General features: G+C 46.8%; 1 protein-coding gene across 1 annotated transcript in view; it reads right to left on the minus strand.

Annotated features, from left to right (window-relative positions):
- The window catches only part of LOC119176016 (kelch-like protein 20), a 204,858-nt gene extending 185,575 nt beyond the window's left edge, over nucleotides 1–19,283 (minus strand). Inside the window, exons 1-2 of the mRNA XM_037427119.2 lie at nucleotides 19,180–19,283; nucleotides 1,784–1,973 (exon numbers count right to left, since the gene is read on the minus strand). Coding sequence (XP_037283016.1) covers nucleotides 1,784–1,965 — 182 coding nt within the window. The 5' untranslated portion in view covers nucleotides 1,966–1,973; nucleotides 19,180–19,283. The remainder of the gene's footprint in view (nucleotides 1–1,783; nucleotides 1,974–19,179) is intronic.
- Nucleotides 19,284–20,349: the final 1,066 nt, after the last annotated feature.

Raw genomic sequence — 20,349 nt, forward strand, 5'->3', positions numbered from 1 at the left:
AACTGATAGAACTGATAGGCTGATAACGAAATCGTAGCAGGGTTGACCAGGTTAAGCGTGGTTAGACACTCAATGCTAAAGAAAAACAAATTGGTGAGTGGAAGGAGAGAGGAAAGCCTTTCCCTATACGTACGCACGATGGAAAGTTTTTCATCAAAGGAGAAATCGCATGATTGATCGTACATGAAATATAGGAGTGATGGGTCTATTTTTGTTGTATATGCGTAAAAAAATGTACCGAAAAAGAATATTCAATTGAAAAATGAGATAGTCGACTGTAAATACCACCCACCGCCAGCGACCACCCTTTTTCAATCGCGTGTATGACGTCATGTGCTTCATGGAGTTAAGCCGTCATCTTCTACCTACGTTTCAGCCACCGCAAACCTTTCAGTTTTCAATGCCGAACCAAATAAAGCTCCAACAGCTCCATTGCGGAAGAAGCTGACCATGAAATAATATCGTCGGTGGGAATACAGACGCTTGCAAAACAAACGGCTTCTTACTTCACAGATCGTGAGTGCGCCAGTGTTATCAGACTCTCGGGCAGCTCGCGTGTATATCAAAATTCTCGTCATGAATCAAGTTCTCAACAAAATGCGCTGAAATTCCACCAGCTTGTTTATTAACCACCCAACGATTACCCCACATATCGTAGATTACGAGTGAAAATTGGGTGTATTGACCCCTTCGAGTACATCTGACAGCCATCAAATTTACAGGTGAACTTACAGAAAACCTTGTAGCGCGTTTTTCGATATCATCCTTTTTGCTAAATATAGATATATAGGTCGTAAGATGTCGAACAACGCAGACTATTTTCCATCGTGCAATGTCAGAGGAATAAACTTCGTTGGCATCGTCATACCTTACGCAGCCACTGGAGCAGCGGAACCACTTGTGGGTAGCACTCCAGTAAGTGGCGCACCACCTTATTGCGGTCATTTACGAGCAGTGGCCGAGAATACGTGCGAAAACATTCGCATGTGGGGAATAGAGAGGGGAAAACGTGCGAAAATGCTGAATGTGGGTGAAGGACATTCAGTGGTGTTCACGCACAGCGATAGTAACCTTTTGGTCAACGCCCTGAAAAGCGCAGTCCTAATATTCAATGTTAAAACATCAGGCGCTAAGCTTCCACGATGACGAACAGCGTTATAACATTACCTTAATTCAGTAACCCTCAAACACTCAACCAGTCATGTGGACTTGATTAGTTTATTTCTGTCATTTAAGATCAATTGAACCATCTGCTCCGTTTGCCTAGCCGCGCACGCATTCGCCGAGGAGCAGCCGCCGCCAAGCCACAACCACCGACGGAGGCGGCCCATGCAGCTGCCGCACCGAGTTCACCCAGCGGCACGAGCCGAGTACCAGCGGCGAAAGGCCCGCGCGTTCACCTGGGTGCCACAGCGACATTTGCGCGTGAGTTTCTGGCACTGAGGGAATAGTTTTCCCCAACGGATTGCGGTGTAAGCGTGTGCTTTGGCGCAGACGCGCGCCAGCCGCACAGTGTGTGCAGACTCGGGCCCAGCCGTCCACACTAGCTGTATATGTAATGTGGGAAAGGGACACGTTTCAAACAGAACACGACCTGCGGGTTTCCAAACGCCGCCGCTCGCATAATTACTATGAGTAACATATGCATCCATCAAGTTGATGCCGAATTCTCAGTCGGCAAGACGTGCACGTTTGCAGATACCACCGTCCTGTTAGAAGGACGAAGGTCTCGCCTACAGATGCGTAAGAGCCCGCAATAGTTCTCGGGAAAGCGTGTCCTCACCTCGCGCGCAGGATGAGGCAGTGCGCGTAGACGGGCGCCTCCTCTCGGCCGACGAGGAAGACGACATCGGCCGAGTCCCGGTCCTCCATCAGCCGGTGCAGGTCGTCCAGCAGCCGGGCCACGCCGGCCAAGGACTTGTCTGGGAAGTGCAGCGGCGTCGCCTGCGTCACGCGGCTCCCCATGGCCTCCGCTGCACACAGACACGGGTCACATGTTTCTGTCACCTCTACATTCTTTTTGGTGATGGTATCCCCCATCTTTCCTATCTCTTGTTTCTGTCGCTTCTGTCCGGCGAGCGCTCCCTCTTCTGTCTCTCTCTACTATTCTTTTTTATCACCTTCCCTCGTCCCCTACAAGGACCTTAGCCGTGTCGCCAGATTATGCAGACGGAGAATAGCTCCTTTTTTACTTTCTCGAAGAACCACGCATTGATTCCAAACCCACCGCCGCGTTGTGGAGACTGTAACTGACGTTGTATTCACTTGTATCTCATGATGCCGTCTAAGCATTCAATGGCAACACATTGTTTAACTTATCTCGTCGAGGGCTGAATGTAGGCTTTACTTGTGCAAACTGTATGCTCGGAAAATAACGCCGGAGCAAGTAGCATACCTTTCTACCAGTTCAATGTCGGATGCGAACCTATATAGCACCATTCTGCGGTCTTTATGTAAGAATTTACAAAAGAAAGAAAAAAACAGGGCAAGCTAAGGAGAGTCAAGTCTAAACGTGGCATTCTCACGTGACGGAGGCCTGCCCCCTCCCAAAGCCATCAAAAACGACAGACGTTGGCGCTTTAGAAATAAACCACAACAACAGTATAAGGGTAAGATTGCAAACTGAACAAATTAGAGTATATATATATATATATATATATATATATATATATATATATATATATATATATATATATATATATATATATATATATATATATATATATATATATATATATATATATATATAGTGGGAGTAATAATTCAATGGGCCAGGATATGGCACAACGGGAGCGTTGTCAACAAGGATCATCATCATCATCAGCCTGACTACGTCCACTGCAGGACAAAGGCCTCTCCCATGTTCCGCCAGTTAACCCGGTCCTGTGCTTGCTGCTTCCAATTCATACCCGCAAACTTCTTAATCTCGTCTGCACACCTAACCTTCTGTCTACCCCTAACCCGCTTCCCTTCTCTGTGAATCCAGTCAGTTACCCTTAATGACCAGTGGTTATCCTGTCTACGCGCTACATGCCCTGCCCATGTCCATTTCTTCTTCTTGATTTCAGCTATGATATCCTTAACCCCCGTTTGTTCCCTAATCCACTCTGCTCTCTTCTTGTCTCTTAAGGTTACACCTACCATTTTTCTTTCCATTGCTCGCTGCGTCGTCCTCAATTTAAGCTGAACCCTCTTTGTAAGTCTCCATGTTTCTGCTCCGTAGCTAAGTACCGGCAAGATACAGCTGTTAAATACCTTCCTCTTGAGGGTCAACAAGGATAAATATATTTATTTCCCAACAGTTTCGGGAGGGGTCCTCCCTTCATCAGGGGATGAGTTATATATATATATATATATATATATATATATATATATATATATATATATATATATATATATATATATATATATATATATATATATATATATATAGTATGACGACTCGGTTGCAACCATGCAAGCCCCTCTGCGGTGGTCTAGTGGCTAAGGTACTCGTTGCTAACCCGCAGGTCGCGGGTTCAAATCCCGGCTGCGGCGGCTGCATTTCCGATGGAGGCGGAAATGTTGTAGGCCCGTGTGCTCAGATTTGGGTGCCCGTTAAAGAACCCCAGGTGGTCGAAATCTCCGGAGCCCTCCACTACGGCGTCTCTCATAATCATATGGTGATTTTGGGACGTTAAACCCTACATATCTATCAAATCACTTGCAACCACACAACTCTGTTTATTCTAGGGAGCGAACGAGCGCCACGGATGTGAAGCAGCACACACCTGAAAAACGATAATGATATGAGTGAGCCCAAAAGCAGACGATGATGACTGACTGCTCCTCAAATGAGGATGAAGTGCGTGATGTATATGCCTACAATATTGGCGCAGCCTGCGCTTGGTCACGCAAGGCTGGGTCACAGGAGAACTTGTGGGTGCCTAGCTCGTCCTGGCTTAGCTAAATTTATTCCCTCTCACCTTTCTCTTTCCCACCCCGTGCTATAACACGCATGACTATGCTTGCTCACTTTTTTTCTTTATGTGCCTGTTTATTTATATTTATTTCTTTTCTCACTCTATTCATTTCTTTCGTTCTGGCTTTCTCTTTTTTTACCTCCTTATCTCTCTTTCTATTTATTTCTCTCTCCCCTTTCTCGATATTTATATCTTTCTTTTCATTTCTATGCTATCTTTTATTCTCTCTCTTACGCTTCCTCCTCAACTTCAATTTCATTTGCTACCCCATTGCTATACTGGACTATATAGGTCTATTTCATGCTCTTATAGGGTGCCTGAATTGCTCATTGACTACGGCGCAAGCTCGCCTTTGATCGTGAGTATGCGGGTTCGAACCTCACTTCGCCAAGAAATTCCTCGTTCGCAAAGAATTTCTCTCTTTTTTCTTTCTTCCCCTCTCTCTGCAGTTGTTCGCTCACTCTGCAGGGTTACTGTATTCCACGACGGCAAAATCGACGCACGTGTCTCGGCACGAATCAGCAGATGACTAATGTGAGGAAGAGAATCGAGAGAGCGCGAGCTGTCAGTGACAATAATAAATTTCCACACGGGGCACACAACAAATCACGAGCATAACAGCTCTGCTGTAAAAGAAAAATAGAGAATAATAGGAAAAAACGGAAGTTATCAAACCAATGCAACAATTAATAAAAAATTTCGATAAATCACACGCATTGCGGAAATTGATATATAGCGAGGCATTGAGCTTGCGAGTAGCTAATTGTGCCGAACTTTTTCGGTCTTGAGCCACGACTTGCAAGACAGATGGACATGTTCGGGTAACTCGAGTAGTGCGCGTATTGTGAACTTTTCGGGCACGTCGACTACACAGGCGTATTCCTCACGAAAAGAGAAACGCTGTTCTATAAACTTGCGTAGAAAAACGTGTTGCTCGGCGAGTTAAACCTTGCTAACAGATATATTGTATTTTCTGCACCCAGCAAGCTCGGACAACTGCGCCCGTCATCATGGGCACCTCCAAGAGTGCCTGCCAGCGCGCCAACAGTTGCACTCGGTGTCCGACTAGTGCGGTGTATGAACTACCCCTAGCCTGTGGCAAGTCGTACGTAGGACAAACGGGCTGATGTGTAAGTGAACTCATGCTGGATCATTCTAATAATTTAAAGAAGGATGTCCCTGCGCACCTTTTGCGCGTTGCAGAAGCTACTCTTGCTTGTGACCCGAGATTCTATCATTGTTGGTAGAGGTAAAGATAAAAAGGCACGTGAACTTCTGGAGGCATTCCACATAAAAGAGAAAAATTCTGATCGTGTCAGCCAAACGTCCGTGTCACTGTATGGCGCGGAACACAGCTTGTTTAATTATCTGCTTTAATACTTATTCATAAAACAGAGCGCACAAAACACGGGACAGAAAGAGTCACTGTCGCACTCGAATATTTCATGTTTTGTGGTGATACGAATATTTTTGGTGACCACTCGACATTCGTATCACCACGATTTTACTGTATATGTGCCGCGATTTCCAAGTCCTTCTTAAAGTTGTGAGTTAGCAGCTGTGCCGTAGTCATGTGTTGCTCTTGTATTTGTGCTTTAGCGCTACAAAAATGTGTGTTACAAGTTGCGTGGGGCCAGGGATACGTAAGTAATGTTTGTTACATTTTTTAAAGGTGCATTTCCAGCACTGCAACTACAAGTGACGTTATCATAAGGTATCACGAGCAAAACACAAGCTTGATTCTTCAGTACACCTCGCTCGACCGATTGGGCCTGGCGGCCGGACGAACCTAGCGAAAGAGCCACAGCGAAAGAAAGCAGAGGATCTCCTCCCAAGAAGGGTCCCCCGTAGCGAGGAACGCGGGCCCAACACGCGGGACACATCCCGGGGACATTGGGCCGGCCACGGCTCCTTAATAAAAGCCAGCGTCAGGAACAAACAGCGCCCGCCCTGTTCATTTCCTGAAGCACCCCATCGGCACGCCGCATGTCCTCCCACGAGCGCGTTGCTGCTTGCGTGCCTCGCGGCTTCAGTCAATATTGCCGCCCGCTCAAACACCGACGTGGACACAGGCGCGCCCTTTATTGCCGGCTACTGCTCTACATGCGAAGGGAAGTCCCGTCGAGAGCGGCATGCTCGCTGCGCGATTTTCGCGGGTGCCGGCGGTGCTTCTCGCTGTCGCCGTATGTGCCTGCCATGGCGAATATTTGAGCAGCAGGTGAAACGAGCGCGGGTGAGAAGCACCCCTCCAGGAGCCATCTCTGTGTTCGCTTAACGAGAAGCGCCGAGTCTCTGTCACCGCCTGCCTTTTCTTCCGATGTGCCGAGCACGATCGTAATGACCGCGGAGCCATTCTGCCCCCGAATGCCCGACACACGGGCCGCAAAAGTTGAAAGTCACGATCGCCTTTTCCGGTGCGTGCTCAGCGCGGACAGGCAGGCGTGCGCAGCCCAATGACATCGCTCCCAGCGAGACCGGTATAAGCACTTGCAAATGTCTTGCAACAGGGCCGCCATCTAGGTTCAAGGGGCAGTGATGAGGGTGTGAGGCCATGTAGACCTCTCCGGACCAGTGGCATACATCAGAGATAACACCAGACACGAAAAGAAGAAGAAAAAAAGCTAAATGTTGAAACTGCTATAAGGCTTATCAGCCCTTCAGCAAATGGTGCAAATAAACTACAACGCTATTTTTAGAAATAGAGAATATCGCTAAAGAAACAGGACTACTAATAAAAAAGTTGTAACTGGAAAGAGAGACGCAAACGCTAAAGAGGGGTGCGGAAGGGCTATGAATGAAAGTGAAACCACAGAGAACATTCGGTGTCGAATATCTAGCGCACGCCTGTTCTGTGAAAGCTTAGCATGAGGCCCGCTTGATAACGATTCGTTTAATCTTCCTATCCTTTTGCCCCTTATCATCAGCTCGAGCAGAATGGGGATTGCATTCACGAAAGCATAGTCATTTAGAAGAAAAGGAGTTTATTCACTTACATGCAGAAGACTCCTGAGGGACCGAAAACGCCATTGCACAGTCTCTACCTTCCTTATGACGTTACTCCCTGGACATCAATAAATAGGCTACTGAGGACACCGTTTTCGTAAGCCAGAATTCTTGGACCATATGAAATGAAGTGTAATCGGGTTCGACAGGTCTGTGCTGCTGCTTGTATAGGCTTCATGCGCCCTTTCAAGAATGCGAGCGCCCATTGCCCTCTTTTTCTCCCCTTTTCACTCGTTTATTCCTTCCCCTTAGTAGCGTAGCAAACAGACGCGCTTGCGGTCAACCAACTTGTTTTAAAGACGATAGTCTTTCTTGGGGACCTTCGACGCAAAAATTTTGATCTATCTGTCTGTCTGTACATTTGTTCGTTTGTCCACTCTGAACGGCCCCGGGTACTTGAAACGGCCGACCCCATCCGCAGCGCCTACCAATGTTGCTCAAGATTTAGCGTTCATACTTTCATGCAATTGTCAATTAATAAGCAATTCTTGTGCAAGTCTGGGGCACCATAACAACACGTATATATTCTGCATGTGCATCTTTTGATAGAAAATGCATACATAAGTAATTTTAAAGACGATAGCGCTTATAACGCTGCGTTGACCATCCAACGCTTGCACGAAAAGGTGAGTGCTTCCAGCGCTTTGCTAAGAGGCGATGGTGGTGGCACCTACTCGTCACCTTGCGTTCCTCACCTTATCACCTCTGAGACTGGCGCGCACACCCGTCTCAGAGCCCCGCACTTCGTTTTGCAAGAAGACTGCCAGGTGGCGCTCATGTCTCACGTGTGACGTGACTTGATGCGCTCGTTCGCCTCCACTGCACGCTTGAGGCACTCTAACGCAGTGCCTCCGAAATACCATTCACCGATTTTCTTAATCAAATTAATTGTTCACTCTCTCCACATGCAAGACTATCGTAATTCGATGACATTTGCAGATTATTTCCTTGCCAATCTCTCTCTTCTATCTCCCTGAAGCGAAGCTGCCACACCGCTGTCGCCCGGATCAGTTAGTCAGCAGAACATACCAAATGACAAGAGCCTAAAAAAGGGACTGTGCGAAAATCCGGCAGATACCCCGCATTGTGGAAATCGATTTCATACAAAGCAGTGAGCGATTTTTCGTTTCGAGCCGAGCGCGACGAGTTGGATCAACGTCTTTAAGTAAATTACGTAGTTGTCCGTCACGTTAGAGCAAAGATGCGATCATGTGCATGTGATAAGCAGTGCTCGTCGGCGTAACCGAGCAGTGTTTGGCTACAGTCGTCGTAGTCAATATTTATTACATCGTTATCAAAGCGGATAGCCAACACTGCAGCCACAATTGCCGTTTTTTCCAAAATGACACCTGCGTAGCGTCTTTGCCCTCAGAAGCTTGAACAGCTGACGTGGCTCTGAGGTAGAATACTTGAATGTCATATATATAGCCTGGATTCGGTTCTAGCAAGAGAGTTAATTTAACAGCAGAGCTGGGTAAGCCTGCCGTAATCTGTGTGTCGCGAGCAGAAAGCTGTCATCTTCATGAACCGGCACGTGCTCTTTTCGCCTTCTTCATCGTCTTCTGCTTCGCTCCCAGAACACGTGTGCCGATTTCTCCGGAGCGGTATGTGGTAACAAATGCGTGAAGCGCAATCCTAAACACCCATGGTATAACCGAAAAATATTACAGTTTATTCGCCGCACAAAGCGTCGCCGATGCCGCTCCAATCCAAACCACCAATTCACTTTGTGTACGTTAAAGGCAACACTCAAAAATAAAATGCATGAAGCTAGAGATTTCTATTACAATAACACGCTGTCAACGTTCATTAGGGAAAATATGACCAAATTTCGGGAGACAATTAATCCACCCTCCAAGAGAACTTGCTCATTCATTATTGAAAACGAAATATGTTCAGATATCAGACGATCTCAGAGGCCTTAAATAGTTATTTTAAGTCTGTTTTTAACGCTGATAACGGCAATGTTCCTTCTTTTGTCACACCCTCTCTGTATCGGTAGCTATTTCGGATATTGAGTTAAGTTGCTCTGGAGTTCGTAATCTCTCACTCAACATAGATATTACTAAAAGTGCCGGTCCGGACGGTATCCCTAACGCTTTTCTCAAAAGGTATTCTAAATGGTGTGCACGATACCTCATAATTATATTCCAGAAATCGCTTGACTCTGGACAGGTCCCGCGAATTCGGAAGATCGCTAATGTTGTTCCTATTTTCAAATCGGGTAAGAAGGAAATCATTTCTAACTACAGACTAATTTCAATATTACCCACGTGCTGCAAGCTACTCGAGCACATCATTCACAAGCACATTATTCAATACCTGACAACAATATCCTCTCACAGCATCAGCATGGCTTCCGCAGCGGTTTTTCCACTGTCACACAATTGATGGAATTTACATATGACATCGCCTCATCACTTATAACCACGAACAAGTCGATGCCATTTTTATTGATTACTGCAAAGCTTTTCACAAGGTATGTCATAAAAAACTTCTGCTCAAACTTCGTAACCTTTTTACAGGCCCATATGCCGACAAGTTACTTGATTGGATTACGGATTATTTGCACCTGAGGAGTCAGCTTGTTCGCTACAACCACGAACAGTCGTCACAAGCTCATATTTCCTCAGGTGTTCCAAAGGGCTCTGTCTTGGGACCCCTTTTATTGATAATTTACATTAACGATGTCACTCAGGTTGTCATTCACACTCCAGTTAAGCTTCGCCTATACGCCGATGACTGTGTATTGTATACCAATGTACGTAGCGTCACTGACCAAGTTTTGTTGAATGATGTGTTTTCTTCCTTTTGCGAATGAAGCAGAACTTGGCAAATGGAGCTTAATTTTAGAAAACCGTGACAATAACTTTACAATTAAAAAAGAGCCATTGCAATTTAGATATGGCGACTCCAATCACACACTAGAAAAGGTTCCGAAATTTAAGTATCTTGGTGTTGTATTCTTTACAAACTTGAAGTGGCACAAACACATCGACCTTACTTCTGCAAAATCGCTTAAGAAATTAGGTTACTTAAGAATAACGCTAAAGGGCGCCACAAAAGAATGCAAGCTTGTAGCCTTCAAATCACTGGTCAGGCCTCTTCTTGAATATGTGTCTGTTGTGTGGTCACCACATCTTGCAATTGACATAAATAAACTTGAGGCCATCCAGCGAAAAGCGATTAGATTCATTTTTTAACCGTTATGACCATGACTTCTCCCCTTCAGAGCACTAACATGCTTTATCGCTAAACCGTTTAGAACACAGACGTATGTGTGATCGGCTTACCACGCTAGATAACATCGTGCACAATTCCGTCCGCATGGCCACACCCATTTCGTTCACCAATCATCCTACCCACGTGAATCGCCGTTACAATCCGTTGAACATTGTGCCATTCAGATGTTTTATTGATTGTTATAAATACTTTTTTTTTCGTACACAGTTGACGCTTGAATAATCTGGACACTACCTTGAAACGACTACCACATGTGCTGTTTGTTAAACAATTGTCCAATTATGTAATTTGATGTTTTAAATTTTGCTGTTGTTCCTTTTGTTTGATCATTTATTGTTTGTTCAACAGGTGTCTAATTACGTAATCTTATGTTTTTTTTATTTCTGCTGTTTTTGTTCGTTTATTGTAACCACTCCTGCAATGTCTCAAACATGCGACAGCAGTATATGCAAATAAATAAATAAACTCTGATGGGCAAGACAATGACTACAGAGATAGAGAAAGGAAATATAGAAAAATAGAGAAATTATATTCGGAACAATTTCTTCATCAAACGAGATTCGAGCAAGGCTATACCCGTCATTCGAAGGCGAGGGTCTTAACCACTGGGCTTTCCAGGCACGCTAGCAGAGTCTTGCATAGTATAGTATAGTATAGTATAGTATAGTATAGTATAGTATAGTATAGTATAGAGCATGGAGGTGGGAAAAGAAAAAGGCAGGAGGAAAAATAGGAGGAGAGGAGAGAGTAAAACATAGCATGGAAAGAGAAACAGAAATAGAGGAAACGAAAGGTACAAAGACAACAGAGAGAGTGAATCAAGAAAAAGAAGAGGAATAAATCGAAAGCGAGCAAGAAATACAGAGAGAAAGAGAGAAAAAAAACAAGGAAAAAGCGCTCAATAAATGAAGCGAAATAGAGAGAAATATAAATAAACAGGGACAGCAAAGATATACACGGAAAACAAAGGAAATACGGGAAAAGAAATAAAGAAAGAGAAATTTACCAAAACTTAGCAAAACAGCTACAGCCAGGACTACCTCCAGGTGCCCATGATCACTGCTGTCTCTTTAGCACTGTTCCTTCATTGCAAGTTACGCTAATTATTTTATTTATTAATTGCCATCTGTCAGTCTTTTCCCTCATCGACAACTCCGTCAACGCTGGCACCGAATTTTCTGCGACATGAGTTGTTTAACGCGTTCGCGTTGAGATTTCTAAAGCCTACTCTCGCTGTTCCTGGGTTCATATATACTGCGTATCATCTGCGGTTCATGTACCCTACGGTTTCATGCAGAATTACTTCATGCTATACATGAGTGAAAGCAACAAGATGCAACGGGCGGAGGCCTTAATGCAGTGGCCTTGCCTTCTACTTTCGCACTTAGCCAAGCTCCAAGTGAATCATATAGTATATACTCTAAGTAAATGAATCATACATTATGTGCGAAAGGCAGCGCACGAGAATTTTTCAGTGACTGCCAATGTTTTTGCGGTTAACGGAGAACGTAAACAATAATTAACTTCCCACGGCGGGTGGTGACGTGTCAGAGACGACGCATGGGTCACCGTCTAATATTTTTGGTTGTCGGTTTTAAGGTCATTGCTCCGTGAACCATCGATAGGTCGTTAGCAGCATGTTTGAGGCACTGCGCACAGGTGCCAAATCACTAGGCAGTCTGTAAAATTCTCGCACTTTCCTTGTAGCCCATAGTGACCGCATAAGTCACCACGAAGTGAAATCATTTGAATATTCGTAAATGTTCTCCACTCAACTTTCCTAGTAAGGCAGCCAGAATTTCTTTTCTGGGGAAGGGAAGTTTCCACCATGCTTTATGCATGTTCGTGCATGCGTTCGTATGTGTACCTGCATAGTATATACGTAAACTTAAGCAGAAGGGGTGTTCAAAGTGACCCACATCCCTTGGCTACGTCCCTGAACTTTCCTGTTGATTTCGCAGTCATAGTTTAAAGATTGGTTAATTATTGACTGGCAAGTAATCACTAAATGAATGGATGAAGTATCTTACGAGCATAATTATTTAACAGCCACCTGACCCTCTGGGATGCACTACCTTTAAAATGAAAATTTTTGCTGAAAGTTTGCAGAACATTTGCGATCATTTAGAAAACGTTTGACACTATTTTTTAGAAAGTCGCCAAAATAGGTTCCTAAAAAATTGTGGTACATATACGTACGACTGTCGTTATAACGTAGCAAAAAAAAGTGTTACTAACGTGTAACGGGCGGTATTACACGAAAAGAAAGAAATTTCAACAGGAACGTTATTTATATACTTAATGCGGTTGTTTAAGTTCCGAATGTTTTCAAGCATTCTATGCACCACGGAAAGCGGCATTTGCTACAAAGATAGCTACTGTGCATTTATACCAAGCCTACGCGAAGGCGACCTGCTACAGGTACTCATCAGCCAACGTGATTTGGCGACTACAGCAATTTAGCTGCTCCTAAAGGGGACTGCGATTGACGCGACTTCTTCAAATAAACCTTCCACTACAATAAACATAAAAATGCAGTCTATTCGCCCCTTAGTAGCTGCCCTGTAGCGCTAACAGCAGCAGTCAAAATCAAGCCCACAAATGTTTCGTTGAAGAAAGCTGTATAAGAGTGGCAACAAACATCTCTATTTGTGATGCAAGTGATTCGCTGATTCTGCTTAGCAAACAGATAAAAGGGGCACTGTTTTCCAGGAGTTCCTTTGGGCGACGGCAGTGCGCAGTCAGAAGTAATCAAGACACGCGCAAAATCCAATTTGCTGTCCTCGCCACATGTCGCAGAAAACTAGGAACTTGACGTAGCCTTCTCAACACCTCGATCGATTACGCGATCATCCCCGCCGCGGTGGTCTAGTGGCTAAGGTACTCGGCTGCTGACCCGCAGGTCACGGGATCGAATCCCGGCTGTGGCGGCTGCATTTTCGATGGAGGCGGAAATGTTGTAGGCCCGTATGCTCAAATTTCGGTGCACGTTAAACAACCCCAGGTGGTCGAAATTTCCGGAGCCCTCCACTACGGTGTCTCTGAATCATATGGTGGTTTTGGGACGTTCAACCCCACATATCAATCAATCAATCAATCAATCAATCAATCAATGGCGGCCTTCTTTCGTCTTCTCTTCTTCTTTGAGCCATCCCAGCATTTTGAGTTCAAGATGTTACTGCAGCACTCCCCAAAAAAGGGCGCAGAGAGCCTTGCTTGACCAACGCTCTTCATTTGCCGCATGCGTCGCCTTTCCATTCTGTACCCCATGTGGCGGTACAGCCCGACAGCATTGGCCCGTCTCTATAATGCTGTCCCTCGAAGGTCATGCAAAACAGCATCGCGCTTCGTCGGGGGACGCCAAGGCACAGCGAGTTTCATGATGAGTTGTTTGCCCGTCGCAGCAGCCTGCGCCCAGAAAGCACGACACCGGAGAAGGCTGGTGGGCCCGCTCCCAACGACTACGAGATTCGCCGGGCCATCATTGTGGCGGCGACGTCCACGGCGCCAGTGCGAGCACACTAGCTGCTGCTGCTGCAAATTGTCTCATCTCTAGCGTTAGGGCGCAACGCGAGAGGCCGGAAGGAGGGAGACTTCGAAGCAGCACGAAAAAAGAAGAGGGAGTGGATGAGGATGGCTCTGCGACGCGGGCGATTCCTCGCGGAAACTCGATATTCTTCGCCGGGCAAGAGCCCAATCCGAGTTCGCGCGGGAGCCCGGGTTGCTTCTGCGGGCCCGAAATGAAAGCTTCTGTGGAAGCAGAAAGAGAAGGACCGACATAACAGGGAGGAGGGTTACGGCCTGGGCACTGCCGCCGTCTAAGGAGAGAGAGAGAGGAAACTGCGAGGAGGCGAGAGAAGAACGGTAACTTGCCAAAGAAGAAAGCTGCCCATATGAGCTCGGAAAAGAAATCGATCATCTCCGACCGGCGGCCATGAAGCACGACTGCGTCTAGCCAACTCCGCGCGAAAGGAGTTGGAGCCCGCTTCTGTAAATGCGCGCGGAGGGGGGAAGGCAGCTTCGTCGCCCGACCGACTCCTCCGCGAGTGATGTATTGGGCTGCCGACAAAGCGGCGCTGCTCGGATTTGTCCGCAGCCTTCTTTATTTGCTCTAAATAGGGGGCCCCGAGCTGGTCTCCCGGCGCCAGTTGCAGTGCTTGGGCGACGAACAGAAATTCCCCCGTCGCGAGGATGTCAGAGTGCGCAGCTCGCGTCACCGCCGTTCGCTGGCGCGTTGTTCGCGCAGACGCAAGCCAGAGATAAAGACGAGATGGTGCTTACAAAAGTTCACCGAAAAGCAGATCGAGTCGCACACTCGGAAATCGATCGTTGCTGTTAGTAGTACTTGGCTGCAAATCGCGCCCAGCATTCGGCAAAGACGAGCCAGCGTAAAAAGGCGCCGAGTTTTCCAACCGTTTCGTTGCCAGCCCTTCTTTCCTCCCACCTCTTCACCGTGCCGCCTGAGAGAAAGAGAACCGAGCAGCGAATTTCTTTTTCGCCATTCGCACTTGGAACCAAAATGAAAGATTCCTGGCGATTCAGGGACGACTTTTTTTATTTTGCCCCGCCTCTGCTGTACCGCCCCGAGGATATTGCTGTTGTACGAGGGAAGTAGTACTGGCTTTACTTCACGCTCTTGACTCTGGAATGCGACGAGTGAAGCTGTTCTGCAGTTGTAGGAAGTTGTACTTTAGAGTATATATAGAGCAGCAATGTCACTCATCCTCCGGTGAAATGATAAATTGGGAGGTGAAGAAAAAGCCTAGCAAGGTTCAAAGATTCAGTACGGCGCAAACTCGAAACGAATACTTCTGGGGAGAACTGTAATTTTGTCATAATAAACACCGGTGCCAAACGTCCGCGGCGCGAAGCCGTCACACAGAGAAAACAAACCCGACGAACTGCCTCTTGTGTTTGTTTGGCCCCTGCAGCATTGAGTGTTGTACCATTTCTTCCTCTTTTTTTTTTACTTTTTTCTGTTGCGTTTACACTTCCTGCTTGTGCCATTAGCAGTAAAGTTTCCGTAAACGAAAACAAAGAATTGCCATACCTGTACTACAGCTTTAAGCTGTAAGTGTACAATATGAGTGTTCCCGCAACCCTTCTGCTGATTTAAATTTAATTCCGCACATAATAACGGAAACTCAAAGAAACATCTTCCAAGTCATACCGCAATGAGCGCAAATATTGCAACGGGGTGGTACTGAAACTCGTGCAAAGTGATTAATCATCATTCATAGTTAGTTATGATTATTCAGTGGGTTGAACAGACTTGCTAACATCCGTTCTTGAAGTATTCATCGACTGACCAATGTTCTTACATCAACGGATCGGCCATTCGTTCGATGTGAGAATGCAGTGACCATTCCAGCTAAAATTACCGACACTAACACTCATTATCCAATTTTACATCGATAATGGTTGTTGAGCTTGTACCACGGCGCGTGGCACTTCGCCAGTTACACAACTCGTCACCAAGTGTTAGTCTTACGCCTCTACATGCAGGGCGGCCCTACCGTGCACTATATAGGCTGTGGATAGCATCCACATTTTGGTGTGTATGTAAGAGAAACTAAATATTGAGCATTTCACTTCCAAGTTATTGCAGTATTACTCGAAATGACAAAGCAGGTATCTCCGCTTAAACTGCCCACGAAAGTGCTAACCACACTGTTATCCCGCAATGACAACGAGATGCACAGTGCAGGAAAGCACTGAACACTTGAGTGATCGTATATTTGCAGTGGAGTTCGGCAGGATCAGCCAAGCAATCGCGTTTTTTTTTTCTTCTATCCACATCTATGCGTGACGAAGCTTTTTTTAGGCTGTCTATCGCTTCACGTCACATTCGCAAGTGTCTATATATAGACACTTGCGAATTATTACGTTGAGCAAGGTTATAACCTTTCTAAACGTAATAGTTAATTGGCTCTCTTGCGGATTTTAAAGATGCCCATGCACGAAGTTTTACTCTTCGTGTTCTTCACTACATGAGCCAGAGAACGTGCTTCCAGAGTTCCAAACTGCCGGCTTCATTCTTGACGCAGTAAACCAACGCTCTCTCACGAAAATTATCATTCGCTGACCAACTTTGGACCTAACCAGGCTGCGTTAAAAGCACTGCAGTGTTTAGAAAGCCTATTCTGTTAATGACGTCATGTGCCACACTGCATGTACCTACGAATAAAGATGTGAAGTGTGGGAAAAAATGGGAGTTCCGTAAGAAACCTGTTTCTTTTTCTTTTTTTTTTCGGGGCAGTTGGAAACATTGGCCAACATTTTCGTGGGATATAGCTCAGGCAATACCGAACGTAATAAATGTGCAAGCAGATTCTTCAATGGTTGGGCCAATTTACGACGTGTGCATGCACTTCATGTCGGGGAGACCATTGGCGGGAAACGGGACTCGCTGTTAGCGCTGCAACAGCAGCTACGCTTTTCCCAAGGGGACATCTCAACATGATGAAGAAAGCTACAGATGAAGCCAGTGATACTGACTCTGAATAAGAATTTGAACATCATATCTTACTATTTAGATCAATGTTTCCATAGTCGAAGCCACGAAGAAATGGACATTTCTACGTTCTTTATTCTAACTGCCACAACAATTCTAGGAAGCCACAACCATTCACACAGAGCTAATTGAGTTCGCGGTGACGCTATTGGCCTGCCTTCGAATTGTTAAATGCCGTATTCATTTGTGAATAGAGAGAGCGCATTTCATTTCTGGTATTCACATAATGAAAGTTATTGCTTTTGACACTTGGCAATAAACTATAACTATATATGGAAATAAACTACTGCCACATGCTAAAAAAATTTTGTTCCTTTCCATTTTTCCCGAAATTTGGGGGGAAAAGCGTGAAAAAACGTGTTTTTTCCGATTGTTCAAATTTCCTTAAAATTTGAATCTCTACACGTGAAGAGTTCTGTTTCATCTCCTTTCTTCTCTATCAACTTTCCATCCACCCGGACAGTGATAGCCAACTGGACATTAATTCTTGTTAACCTCCCGTTCTTTTCTTTCCGGTTTCTCCATCCCGTGTATTCTCTCGTGACAGCTTGTCGCACTTGCTTTCAATTTATCACTTTATATCGAAGCAACCCCCGTATTATCCAAGAAACAAACACGCTAAGGCGAAAAATGAAACCTTCTCAAGGACGCACATAACACGTGTAGAGAACGCGACGGGCCCGACGAGAAGCAGAACACCGAATACACATACATCAGTCTGGGTGGAATCGAGCGATGGCTTGCACTTTTCGTTTCTTTCTTTCGGCGTGTCACGCGGTGCACAGAAGCGCGCCACTGCCAAATGGTCGTCGAGTGAGGTCGTCCAGGCGGGAGTGCGGATTGATTCGTCGGACAGCCCCACGAACGAGAGCACTCAATTAGCCTACACAGCGGGAGGGGCCTAAAAAACAACGTGTTTCCTCCGGAGCTTGCTCGCACATGGAAGCGAAAGCGCGCAGTTTCGGCCGCGGCCATCGTCGGGCGGCGGGGATCGTCGACCCGTCAGCGGCCGATCTGTCATCGGGACCGCGGCGCGACCGGAGCTGCCTCGGCGGCCATCCATTATTCGGTGCGGCGCTAGGGGCGCCTGCTTCCGCCGTAAATGAGCCGACCCAAAGGGGCTAAATCAGGCCGACGCAGCGAAGCCCCGTCCGGCGTGCAAGCGCCGCCCGCTTCGGCCTTGGGGCAGGCAGCGTCATTCGACAGAGCGGCCGGCGGCGCCGGTGTCCATTAGCTGCTTCCACAGGGCGCCGGAAAACGCCGCGCACGACGACATATGCAACTCGCCCGTCTCCCTCGAAGTTCCCGTGCGCGAGTCTCCTAAAAACAGCCTGGCGCATTACTTGACAAGCGCGTGCGCTCTCTTAGAAATCCAACACCCGGCGGGCCGTCGTCGTGAAGCGCTGCGGGGTTCAGAACACCGCAACTCGTCTCTCCACTTGAGATGAACGATTCCGGAAACGTAAAATGACATCGAGCTTCGTGCGCGTTAAATATTTGCAACTTCGCAGCAGGCGTCAGCTAAACACACACAAAAAAAAAGTCTTGCGTCGAAACAATTTCGGCAACTGTTCACGCTTCATAGTGAGCGTACCTGCGTTGCATAGGCACCGCGTACCCCCAGACCTACAGACGCTTAAGCTTGTGTTTAAAGAACAAAGTAGGTATTCTCGGCGTTTTCCGTGCGAAATAATCGCGAAGCTAAACAGGGTTGGCAGCGTAGCGCTTCCCCCGCGATGCGCTGTGCTTACAACGCCAAGTTTCGGTTTTATAGCGAGTATTTCGGCAAATACGCGGTCCTAGGTGGTAGTTCTAGCGCTGACGTTCACCAGAACGAGCAAACTTTCTAGGCCCCGCGGGGCTCAGAACTGTGGCGAAAGAAAAAGCGCGACATGGCTCGTAAACACAGCGGGGTAAACCGCGAGGCTTGCTGCATCCCGTGTATCCCCGTTACGATAAGCGACGCGAGGCGATGTTCCCTGCGTCTCACGATTGGCCGAAGAACGTGCGGAGCTTCCTGAAGCCCGAGGTGCAGCCAGGTCATTGCGCGCTCGCCGGTTTGTGTGGCCTCTCTCCTTCGCGCCGGTGGAAACAAAATAAGCGAGCGCGCGTCGCATTCCAGCTCGGCAGGCGCTAAAACAAACTACAGCGGGACGAAAGACGCGGCCGGCAGAGATAAAATGGCCCAGTGGCGTCGAAACGACGACGTTGAGCCGGCCGAGCAACACGCGGAGAATGCACGTCAGGGCGGTGCGCGCGCGCCAAGAGCAAAACAGCGGCCCTCGTAACAGGTGCCACTCGCGCGGCCGCCCGCCACGGGCCGCTTCAAACGGCGCGCAAAACAGCATCGCGCGCACTCGGCCGCGTCCATCGCGGGCGAGAGGGCAGCGCGGATCTCGGCCGCAATAAACCGCGACAGCAGGGGACAATGAAAGATAAGAAAATGTCGAGAATTACCCTGGCTATCTTGGCCGCCGCTGCCGCCGGTAACTCACAACACGGGGGACGCCATGACACTCACCGGGCGGGTTGCCCCAGAAAAGGTGAGACGGAAGGGAAAGCAACCAAACCACTTTGCCTTAGGGTGCCTGCTTCTGGCCACATGGCTCAGCGCAGTGAAGCGCACTTGAAGGAAGCACGAAGATGCACAGCCTACGGAGGCGCCGTCCTCGCTCCTTTGCCGAGATGAGCGCAAGCAGCCAAACGGCTCACGCGGACTCACTCTCTAGTTACACGAAGTCCGGTAGGCGGCAATCGAATGCGATGAACAGTGGGGCACTGACGAAACGGGACAAAAAAGTTTTATTATTATGTATGACACATGTCTTCTTCGTATTAACTTTCGGTAGTTTGTATTTCAATTGAATCCCATGGATAGTGCCCATAAGTTTGCCCTGCACCTGCTAGCAATCCCGACTAGTCAGCGGTTATAGAGGTCAAGTCATCTAGCAAATGTTTTCGACAGCCAACGGCTTCATTCCATCTTGTAGACAAAAGACGGACATGGATATTCTGTTGAACGAAAGGCTGTGAGGTCTTTAATGTCTGAACAATTTCGCATAATATCTGCTAAAGTTGGAAAAGTAGTTTCACCACTCTGAATAAAAAGAACAAAGAAACAAAAAAAAACTAGGTGCTTTTTTTCTGATTTTCCTTCCACCAAGAACGCTTTACGTTTGCACAAGTAATGCGATACGTCTGTTGTTTCACGTCGTATAGCTTGATGAGTGGCCCGTCCTGTCTAAATGTTAGACCATATCATCGTCACCACTCATTCCATGCATTTATTTGATATCGTTGAACTGACCAACTGGCGAAACTGGGCTTCGTTTGTATGTTCCTGGGACTGACTTCATAATTTACCCTTTCACCATTAGATATGAAGTATAGCGCAGATTTGAATTTAAAAAGTAAGCTGGAATTTGGAGCCGCTTCTCCAATGCCATATTTTGCACACTGATTATCAAATGCTTCTTTAATTAACTGTTTCTTTTCTTGCTTACCATCAAACGTGACTGATAACTGCATTGTGCAGCGTTGTTCTGCTGCGAATCCACTCACAATCATGACGACAAGGTCCCAGCGAGCACATTTGACATTTGTGTATCGGTTAACTGCGAGAATGGT

This window comes from Rhipicephalus microplus, chromosome X (genome assembly GCF_043290135.1).
Source record: "Rhipicephalus microplus isolate Deutch F79 chromosome X, USDA_Rmic, whole genome shotgun sequence".
NCBI lineage: Eukaryota > Metazoa > Arthropoda > Arachnida > Ixodida > Ixodidae > Rhipicephalus > Rhipicephalus microplus.